Raw genomic sequence first — 11659 nt, 5'->3', positions numbered from 1 at the left:
AGTGCAGCAAAGCAAGTAATTTAGCATCAGGAATGTCTCTGTTCTGCTGTTGTAAAAGCTGCTGTAAATTGTCTAGGGTCTGCTTTTGCTTAACTGACAGCTTTGCCCCCATGATCTACCCCGCTGCTCACCTTAAAGTGATGAATGCGTGTGCTGAGATGTAGTAAGGTGAAGGTGAGGGTCACTTGGGGTGGCTGGGTCTGCTGCCTGAGTCCGCTGTCGGAATGTGCTGCCTTGGGCCGCTCCTGGGGTCCACGGGCTTCAGTCTCGGTCGTGGTATGCTCTTCGCTGTAGGTGGATCTTCTGTGTTTGGGCACCAGCTGTGGGTGAGGGTCCGTAGTGATGTAGAGTCCACAGGCAGGTGCAAAGGAGAGCTGCTTTATTGCAAAAACCCGTCCTTTTGAAGCTGTTAGCTGGTTATCAGTTACACAGTTTTAAAGCATAACAAACATAACTCAACCAACCACCATACACCACGATGTGTACACACAATGATTATATAACATGTTTTTCTACCCCTAATTCAGCTGTGGCTCTTTCCCACAGTTCTCTTCTACTTAGCTGAAGTAACAGGCCTGAGCCATGACTTTACAAAGCCTTCCCTTTATAAAAGCTTTACTTATGGGTACCAATTAGATATCTCTGTAAATCAAGTTTCCCCCTCATATGAATTTCTCCTGGAACATGCAGTATTTGATATGGCCTGCCATACAATATTTCATAGGGACTGATGTTATCCCTATGCCTCGGTTGCATGCGGATCCTCAGTAAAGCTATAGGCGAGGCCTGAACCCATGTCATGGATGTCTCTTGACAAATTTTGCTAATTTGTGTTTTAAGGGTTCTATTCATAAATTCAACTTTTCCACTTGCTTGGGGTCTGTAAGGTGTATGAAGATCCCAAGTAATTCCCAAATTCTGACTAACTTCTTTAATCACTGTTGCGACAAAATGTGGTCCTGTGTCTGATGAAAGGAACCCTGAAACTTGGAATTATATGATTGAGCAAAGCTTTCACCACCTCCTTGGCTCTGTTAATGCGACAGGGGTAAGCTTCAGGCCATCCACTGAAAGTGTCAACTAATACCAGTATGTATCTGTATCCCTCTTTGCATGGTAACTCGGCAAAATCTATTTGCCAGTAATGTCCAGGAAGATCCCCTGCCTTTGTTACTGCTAACACAACTCTTTTCCTTGTATCAGGATTGATTGTTTTTACAGCAGATTTCACATTTGCTTACTACAGATTGTACAGTATTAGTCACTCCCTTTCCTATGACTACCTTTTTGAGATGTTTCAAAAAATTTTCAACCCCAAAATGTGAGCTTTCATGGTCTCTTTGAGCTAGCTCCCAGAGGATCAGGGGTGGGACTACAACCTGGTTCGCTGCTGTAACAGCCCATCCATTTTCTATGATCTTAGCTTTAAGGAACTTAATTAACTTGTAGTCTGCCTGATCATACTTTGGAGTGAACCCTGACAGATCAATCTCTTTTAGTGGTATCACTGTGAGAATACCTTTTTCTGCGATTCCTCTTGCTGCTTCATTAGCAAAGTGATTTCCCAATTCTGGAGTGGTTTTCCCTTTTTGGTGACCCTACTGATGATAGCTACTTCTGTTGGTTTTCTGATGCTCTCCAAGAGGGCAAGGATCTGTTCAGCATGTTTGATTTCATTACCTTGAGTGTTCAACAGTCCTCTCTGCTTCCAGATGGCTCCATGAATGTGGACAACACTAAATGCATATTTAGAGTCAGTCCATGTATTTACCTTCTTTCCTTTGCTTGGGTCTAGGGCCCTGGCCAGTGCAATCAGTTCAGCTTTCTGCAATGACACATCTTCTGGCAGGGCCTTGGCCTCGATCATCTTGTCCTGGGTTGTTACTGCATAACCTGTCATTTGCTTACCTTTTCTAATGAAGCTGCTCTCATCCGTAAATAGCTCCCAATCTGGATTTTCTAAGAGCACGTCCTTCAGGTCTGGTCTGCTGGAATAGACCTCCTCGATTGTCTGCAAACAGTCATGCTCAGGCACATCGTCAGTTAAGGTGGAGGACAGAAACATGGCAGGGTTAACAACAGAAGTTGTTTTCAGGGTAACGTCTTGTTCCAACAACAGTGATTGATATTCAAGCATCCGGTTGCTGGATAGCCAATGTCCTCCTTTTTGTTCAAGTACATCTGCTATGGTATGGGGTACATACACTACAGTGTGTTGCCCAAGGGTGAGTTTTCGGGCCCCTTGAATCAAGATGACAGTAGCCGCCATGGCCTTCAAACACCCAGGCCACCCTTGGCTAACATTGTCTAGCTGTTTGGAAAAGTAGGCCACAGCCTTCCGTTGGTTTTCAAGGCGCTGCGCTAGTAGCCCCAAAGCAACATTTAGTCTCTCATATGTAAAGAGTTCAAAAGGTTCAGTTAAGTCTGGCAATCCCAATACTGGAGCTGACATTAGAGTGTGTTTCATCTATTTAAATGCAGTCTTTGTGCTCTCAGTCCACGTAATGATTCCCTTTTCGGCTGCTTTTAGTGCTCCATACAGGGGTTTTACCAGTACTCCGTAATTTGCTATCCACAAATGACACCAACCTACCATTCCCAGGAAAGCTCGCATCTCTCTCATGGTGTGGGACTCTGGATGTCGGCAGATGGTGTCTTTCCATTCTTTGCTGAGCTGTCGATGTTCACAAAAGCTCTCAAGCCCCAGATAAACTACTGCTTCCTTGGTAATCTGTGCCTTATCTTTAGAAATTCTGTACCCACTTAGTCCCAAAAAGTTTAACAAGCTTACAGTGAGTTGGATGCAGTCACCTCGTGTTTTAGCTCCAATCAAGATAACATATGTTCTTCAACATATTGAAGAATAATTCCTCATGGCCCTTGTCTCCTCCAATCTTCCAATTCCTTTGCCAGCTGGTTTCCAAATATTGTTGGGCTATTCTTGAAACCCTGGGGTAGGACTGTCCAAGTAAGCTGGATTTTTCTTCCCTTTTCAGGATTTTCCCACTCAAAAGCAAAAAGCTCTTGGCTGTTTTTATGCACAGGAATGCAGAAAAAGGCATCCTTCAGGTCTGCGACAGTAAACCACCCTAATTCGTCTGTCAGTATGGTCAAAAGACTGTAGGGATTTGCTACCACTGGGTGTATGTCCTCTCTAATTCTGTTAATTGCTCTTAAATCTTGCACTAATTGATAACTCTTACCATCAGCTTTCTTTACGGAAAGGAAGGGCATGTTATACCTAGACTCACATTGCACTAATAACCCATGTTGGAGGAATCTTTCAATTACAGATGCCAATCCCCTACGACTTTCTAATTTCAAAGGGTATTGGTTTTGCCTTACCAGTATGGCTCCTGGTTTGAGTGCACTACTCACTGTTCTGACTGTTTGGATCTTCCTGGAACATCACTGGCTCACACTATTGGGTTGACAGCATTTTCAACTTCAATGGGGATTTCACCACATTTTTCCTGTATTAAAAGTGCAGCAACTTCGACAAATTTAGTCTCAGGAATTACCATTTGTACACCCCTTCCTTTTTAAATTTTAATTTCTGCTTCCAATTTCTCCAGTAAATCCCTCCCCAGCAATTGGGGGAGTTAGGCATATAGAGCAATTGGTGAGTTACCCAGTGCTTCCCCTGTTCAAATTTTTAAGGTTGGAAGAAAGGCCGTGTTTCACTTACCCCTGTAGCCCCAATGACACTTACAGCATCTTGACTCAGTTTCCCTTCTAAAGTATTTAACACTGAATATGCTGCTCTGGTATCTACCACAAATTCAATGTCATCTTTCCCCAGTTTAGCTATAACCAAAGGCTCTGCTGGGGGAGAGGCCTTTGGTCCCTGGCACTCTGAGTCTTGTCCCACAGTCAGTTGGGGAACTGGGGGTTTCTTCTTCAACATTGGACAGTCATTTTTCCAATGTCCCTTTTTCTTACAATAGGCACACTGATCTTTGTCCAGAGGGGAAGAAGTTCTCTTGGGTGACTTCTCCTGATTAACACTCTTACTAGGATGGTGTCCAGCTTTGTCACTTGAGTCTCTGTTTCAATACACCTTCCAGACTACCTCTAACAATTTACTCATGTCTTGAATCCTGTCTATCTTTTGCAGCTTTTTTCTTATATCATTTGTAGCTTGACCTATAAACAGGAGGGTTAGGTGAGACTTCCCTTCAGTTGAATCAGGATCTAGGGTTGAATATTTGATTGCAGCTTCTCTTAGCCTACTTAAAAAATCAGTGGGAGATTCATCTTGATTTTGCTTTATTATAACTTAGCCCAGTTTAGAGCTTTAGGAATTCCATATCTTAACCCATATACTATGAGATTCTGGTATCATTTTAGCCTTGCCATTTGGTCTGGCACATTAGGATCCCACCCTGGATTACCCAGTGGGAAGACTTCAGCAGCTGTGCCCTGAATGGATCCGCAGGCTATTTGTGCCTCTACAGAAGTTATTATAGCCTTATTAACCATCTCTGTTTCAGTGTGATCAAGCAATGTGTCCATCATAGACTTCAACTCACTCCAGTCAGGGTTCTGTGTGTCAATTGCCCTCTTTAACAAGTTAGCTACTTTGTCTGGGTTTTCTTTATATTTTCCAACGGTGGTCTTCCACTGTTTTAACTCTACAAGAGAGTACGGGACTTTCACATATATAGGCCTTTGGTTACCAACTGCCTGTCTTACAGGGGCTTATGAAACCAGTTCTTCTTTTTTAGATCTGGTATGTTAGGTACCGGACTACATGCCTCAATGGCTTTCTTTGCTATTTTCCCCCTTTTCCATCTGATCAAAACAGCTGTCTCCTCATCCTCCTCTCCAGAGGAGTGATCTGAGTTAATACTACTGTCCATTTCCATTGAATGTGCCTTTCTGGAGCTGTCTGTGCCAGTATTGGTACTAGGAATTACCAAGCAGGACTTACAACAGTGTGGAGGCCGAGCAGCCCCGGCCCGATAGCTCTGAGGTGGAGCAGCTCTGGCCTTGCTGGGTTCTCTGGCGCCGAGTGTGATGTCATCTCCTGCATCTGTCTCTAGGAGAACGGTGCTCCCATGGAAACTTAGGCACAAGTTGTTACCTCTGAGAGTGACAGACATGCCACCCCCTTGCTGGGAAATCCGCTCCCTGCTCTCTCGATCAGAGGTTCTGTGCCCACCCTCTTGATGGGAGGCTCTGCCCTCCATCTCTGCCTTTACGGGTGGTGTTGTTGGCTGCAGGGGCTGCCCCTCTGCCCCTCCGGACCCGGGAGGGGCTGGAGGATGAGGGGAAGGTGGAAGTGGAGGCCAGAGCGAAGCCGGTGAGTCAGCTTTTGCTAGTGTCTCTGTCTCCCGAGAGGGGGGCGGTGGTCTACAAAAATCCCCTTTTTGCTCCCCTTCCTTTTTTATCAGTGGGGGTATCGTCAAAGCCACACCCCCACTCCTGGCCACTTCCAGGGGAGATTGTGGTGGAGGGGGTGGCGGCGGCAGTGGTGGTGGAGGAGGACCTACCATGGCAGGCAGCCCTGCCCTCAGAGAGGGTGCTACCAAATCCATTTCCACCTCCTTCTTGTCACTCACACATGGTAGACTAAGAACAGGCTCCTCCTTCTCATCTTTCTTCCCCTTCCTTCTCAGAAGCATTACGTGCTGTTCCTTCTTAGATCTCTGTAGCTTTTCATCACATAATAAGAGCACAAAAAGCTTAGCATTCTTAAGTTCCTCCAAATACTGAACTTGGTCTATGCAAGACATCAGATTTAATATTAATGCCTCATCTAAGCTGCCAAATTTAGGCCATGTCTTGTTTTTTCTCTAATTTATACGTTGGCCAGGTCTGTCCTGATAGTCTAATAAATTCAATTTTTGAAAGAAATGCTTCTTTTCCCGTTCATCTCTGCCAGTTCTTCAGTATTAAACCTAAAGGGGAATCTTTATGTATTTGAGCTGTATCTTCATGTGAGAAGACACACCCCATGTCTACACTTATAAACAGGAAAAATCAAAGAAATAAAACAAAGCAACCTAAGGACAAACACTAATAAGCAGGGAGAGAGAAAGAACGAGAATGAGGAATGTGCAAGATTCAAACTCCCAACCTTCTGACTAGCAGCGTAGGGCTTAACCCACCACACTCCTGCTGGCCTCAGGCTGAAACTTGCCCCTGCAGTGCTAACTCTGTTAGGAGGGCATCTCCTTTCTGGTCATTGGACTAAACCACTGTGAGGAACGGGGAAAGCAACAATTGAACAAAAACTGCCTTGGACCCTCTCGGATCCCTTCCATGCACCAAACAAAACTGTAAGAGATCTCTTAACACCAAACCCAAGTTCTAACAACAAAACACCACTTTTTTGCTTGCTTGCTTGTGTTTTCTGCCTCTGCTGGATTCTTGGGCTCTGATGCTGCCTGGACTGTAGCCACTGACCCTGAAAGTGCTGGCAGGGGAGGAAGGAGGGTGGGGGGCCCCGCCCGGGTAGCTGGGTCTTACTTGGTCCAGAGGATTCTCTGGAGGCCTCCTGTCCCTTTGTGGTTGCCAGAAACTGATACCTTATGAGGCTACCTAAAAACAGCGGTCAGACAAAATAAAGAGAATAAAAGCGGTTATATTTATTGAAGGGCGTTACGGTACATTTAGGGCAGATGAAGCCCCCCCAGGGGCTACACCAAAAAATGGACAACAGGTCACAGGTTTTTATACTTTTATAAGTTTGGTCCATTTGCATATTGGGGGTTATCTTCCAATTACAGCCTCTTTACAGACAGATAATAAAAACATTCATCCCAAGTTTGCTCCCCCCCAACTCACTTTTGTTTACATTTCTTGGGGTCTGAGACAGTAAGGTGTCCTTGATTCCCAGGCCTAGAGAGGAATTGTTTTGTCTGACCAAAATGGGAGAACAGCAGCTAACAGGCTATGTGGAGTTTAGAGTCATGCACTAAAGAATTGCAGGATGAAAAATATAAAAGCTAAAATCCTAAGGCATCACTTGGACCAGAGATATACTCCTGTTACATAGTGACACTGCAATGGAGGGAAGGAGAGGACAAGGTGGGTGTGTTGGTCAACAAACTAAGAATTTACGAGATGTTGGGGTTTTAGGAGTTCTCCTTCTGTTTTCTTTTTCTCTTAAAGAATTTTCCCTATACACGTTGCCAGGGGAACAAATTACTGGGTGATTAAGAAAAACAAAAGACCTGGCCACAGCAGGAGGGGTCCATCTGGCTAGTCTCTTTCACCTGGGCTTGTGGGCTGTCAGTTTCCAGCGTTTGGATGGAGAGAGAGGCTGGAAGGAATTCGTCAGCACGGCAGGCTTCTGCTTTTTCGGCTGCCTTCCTTCTACTGGAGAAAACCCTGGGAATCCCAAGCCCTCCTTTCCCTGCCCCACTGGGAGCTGGGCTGTCGCCGCCCTGCCCCTGTCGCTGCCTCGAGCCTTCGCTACTTTGTAGCCCTGCACACCCTGCTTCCTGAGACCCCCGGGGGTCCCACTGCAGCTCCAGAGTTTGATACATCTCGTCTGCCACCTGGGATTTGTGCTTGTCCCTGCTGTTCCAGCCTGCTGTTCCCGAGGGTCCAGCTGGACACCGGGGATTGGCTGCCTGGGGGGTTTGTGAAGCCTTTGTTCCATCCCTTCCCAGGATCCCAAGTCACCATTGCCACGTGCTCCCCGAGCTCGCTCTGGAGCGCCCCCTGCAGCCGCGGGGGAACCATCACAACCTGCCCTGCTCACCGGGAGCCGCCAGCGCCCCTGCTGGCTGCAACTGGAACTGCACCCGAAGGGAAAGGGCCTGACAGCCGAGAAGGCTGGCACTGGGTTTGTGGTTCTGTTTGCTGTTACTGCCATAGTTATTGTTGTTTGTTTGCCTTGTTATACACATATATAATAGTAAAGAACTGCTATTCCTATTTCCCTCATACCTTTTCCTGAAAGCCCCTTAATTTTGAAATTATAATAATTTGGAGTGAAGGGGGTTGCATTTTTTTTTCATTTCAAGGGAGACTCCTGCCTTCCTTGGCAAATACCTGTCTTTCAAACAAACACAGAGGACACTGTCACCGCCCCATTACACACCCGTGTCTCGTCCATGGAAACAAAGCTGGATGAGCAAGTCCGGAGCTTGAAAGAGAAACTGAGAAAGGAGCTTAAGGAAGAAATTTACCACATCTCGCCGGAACCAACAAGAGTCTCTGCCATTAGGAGCAAATGTTCCCCAGCCAAAGAGAGAGGATACACTCTGTGAGGTAACCTCTGGTTTTTCCTTCGGGTACGTGGAGAAGAAATGAGGAGCTGGGGTGGAAAATCCACCTCCTCCTTAGCAGCCCGGGTATGTGAATTGGAAAGAGGAACATCTACCACAAGGACCTCATCTAGGGTCAACGCTGCTCAGGTCTCCTGTGGACAGAACCCCAGACAGTATAGGAACGATAATATGACCGATTCTCTTGAAGGGACCTCAGGAATATATTTACGGGATGAGACCAATGTGTACCGTCACCAGGATTAGAGGGGCCCTGCCTCTAGCCAGGTAGAGGAAAGGGACAATCGGATCTATTGGACTGTGTAGATCTGATGGCCTGGCACGTCTGACCCACAAAGATACACGGCTTTGGTTGATATGGAGAATTGTAAGAGAGAATTAGGTTGTGAGCTGTAAAACCTGCCTGCAGAGGCAGATGGCAGCACAAAGGAGCACATGGCAGCACAGAGAGGCTTGTCTCCATGGGGCCCTGAAGGGAGGAGGTGTCATGTGGTAGACCCCTACAAAGTGTGTTGCACATGTGGCAACACAGGATAGGTCACACCATATAAGTGTTATAAATGAAGTCTGTCATTCATGCTGTTATATATAAAAATGAACTGTAATAAAACTATACAGAGCCAGAGTTTCAACCCCCCCCACCAGCCTGGCTGAGAGGAACATTTTACAACACTGGAGCAGTTGAAAAAGGAAGTCCTTTCAGCACAGAAGTAATCAATAGGTGAGGATTCCACCCCAGGTGGGGTTGGATCTTACCACCGGGACATTAACACTATGATGACTTGATCACTATCTTCTGATATCTACATCCTAGCCGATAAGGAATTGGACATTCCAGGAACTCCATTGAGGGTTCCAGGAATCGAAGACAGACAAATTCATCACCGAAGATGGGCAATTCATCACATCTAGAAGACCCTTTGTCCAGCCTTGCACTGTGAAAGAAGAACTTCATGAATATGTTAAAGAACAAGAAGAATAGACTGGACTTGAACGCTCCCCAAAAATCGTATAAAAATAACCCGGACAAGGCAGCTGGTGTGAACTTGGGAGGTCTGATGCGATAGAGGTCAGATCTGTGCGTGTTCACCCAGCTCCGATCCCGGGCTTGGCGCTGCTATACTCGATCTTGGCTTTTGAGACCGATATTTCGGCTGCATAATAAATTTTATTTCTTTATTAATTTTGATTGGGCTATCTCGTTTATCACATAAGGAAATACTGTGCCTTAGAAAAGTGTATAAAACCAACTCACTCCTTTGAATAAACTATTCAGATTCCCTGCCGGTTTGGGTCCAAGATTCAATTGCCAACAGGTTGACACTGGTGCTCAACGTACCCTGATGATATCAAGGTATGTGGGAGCAGAATCCATTTCTATTTATGGGGTGACAGGAGGATCCCAGCAGCTGACTGTACTGGAAGCTGAAGTGAGTTTAATTGGGAACTAGTGGCAGAAACACCCCATCATAACTGGCCAAGAGGCCCCATGCATCCTTGGCATAGACTATCTCAGAAGTGGGTATTTCAAAGACCCAAAAGGACGTCGTTGGGCTTTTGGGATAGCTGCTTGCCTTAGGTTACAATGTAAGAAGTAACCAAAAGCATGTATTCTATCACCACCTGTTAAAACCAGGTGGGGTAGTGTTCTTTGACTCTTCCATGACACATCCCTGATAACTCCCTCCAGGGGATATCTTCTGTTTATGGGTCATCTAGCCTCACTGCATGACTCATAAAATTACATCATCCCATTGTGAGATGTTCTGCCCGGGGGGAGGAACCAAGATCCCTACCTGGATGTAATCTGAGGTTTGGAACACCACAGTCAGCCCTTACCTACTGGATTCCCAGAGGACAAAAGCTACTTAACCACCATGGCCCTTCAGAGGAAGACCAGACCCTTCTACAGGATCACCGCTTCAACAGAACCATATCTATCACCTCAAGAGGACTGCAGCCACCATTAAATTGGACTGCTACCACTACCCTGACCAACACCGTGTCAGGTCGTATCCTGACTCCATCAGTTGAAGCCAGTGTTTCTGTATTATTGCCTTGTTATATATACTAGTAAAGAACTGTTATTCCTATTTCTCATATCTTTGCCTAAAAGCCCCTTAATTTCAAAATTATAATAATTTGAAGGGAAGGGGGTTACATTTTCCATTTTAAGGGAGGCTCCTGCCTTCCTTAGCAGACATCTGTCTTTCAAACCGAGAGAGATCTTGGTGCCCAATGTGAGGCTTGAGGGCATTGAGGGAAAAGGGTGAAAAAGGAGTAACAGTTCCCAGGTTACCTAATTTTTTATGTGCTGAATATAGAAACCTTGTTAGGCAGCATCATGTGGTCTAGTTTACCCTGGTTTGGGTGGCACATGGTCACGGCTATACTTAGCCCATTTGCAGCTCCTTATCTAAGCATGGGTCTTATGACTAAGGCTACTGTGGCTGTTACCAGTTTGCACTATGGATCGGTAAGGTGAGGAATTCATTGATTTTTAAATTCCTCTGGAAGGCAGGCACGAGGATAAAAGGCTATCACACACTAACTGTATGTTTTTGGGGTTATGTTATTAATGGTACCATCTGTGAGGAAATAACACTGGGGGAAATTTTCTCCCAAGCTTTCAACCAATTCTTTGGGCCTACCCCTCCAGCTTTCGAAGGGTTTAAATTTCCTCTAGATACTAACCAAGTGTTGCTGATAGGCCTATTCTATTTAGCATTCAGAGATAAGGTGAGATTGACTTGGATAACCACCCAGACACCAGGCTCAGAGACTAGGGATGCTGCCCCAGAACCTCACATGGCCCCCAGAGCCTAGGGATGCTACCCCAGAGCCTGACCCTGCCCCACAGCCCAACTCAGAAATGAACCACCTGGATAGGATGGGGGTAATGGAGAAGAAGATCTGAGGGAATACACCTCCCCAGCTGGTGGAAAACCGTCTCCCTGCCCCGAAGGGGGAGAATCTGATGGTGCAGCAGTGGAATCTCTGGATGTTACAAACATCCAGGTTCCAGCTGAACCACAAGGGCAGTCACAGCCAGCAGCAGTCATCCGTGAGCAGAGGAGGAAGTGTAAGACCAAATCAGTACGACCAGTTAATGATGATGGGGAACCAGGCCCCTCACAGCCAGTAGGGGAGCCAGAGCCTGAAATCATCACCGAGTCCCTGTTGTACGACAGTCTCTGTAATCTGCAAAAAGACGTTGTGCGACGGGGGATGTGAGGCTTATGCAATCTGGTTACTTCGCATTTTGGACCTTATGGGCACAGGTGTGCAACTGGATAGTGGTGAGACAAGGTATCTGAGATCCTTGACCCAGGACCCGGGTGTGAATCAGATATTCATGAGGGAGCCAGTGCCCCTTTCTGGCAGTGGCTTTTAATGAGTGTGAGAGAGAGGTTTGT

General features: G+C 46.1%; 1 protein-coding gene across 1 annotated transcript; it reads right to left on the bottom strand.

The window, feature by feature from the left end:
- Positions 1–1504: 1504 nt before the first annotated feature.
- Positions 1505–2467, bottom strand: LOC121675131. Its single transcript, XM_042050227.1, has one exon. The coding sequence runs from the start codon at positions 2465–2467 to the stop codon at positions 1505–1507; it is 963 nt and encodes a 320-aa protein (XP_041906161.1).
- Positions 2468–11659: the final 9192 nt, after the last annotated feature.

Source organism: Corvus kubaryi, unplaced genomic scaffold (assembly GCF_017639235.1).
Source record: "Corvus kubaryi isolate FWS band 111438036 unplaced genomic scaffold, C.kubaryi_AGA036_p1.0 72, whole genome shotgun sequence".
NCBI classification, from domain to species: domain Eukaryota; kingdom Metazoa; phylum Chordata; class Aves; order Passeriformes; family Corvidae; genus Corvus; species Corvus kubaryi.
This window is presented reverse-complemented; position numbering and strand designations above follow the sequence as displayed.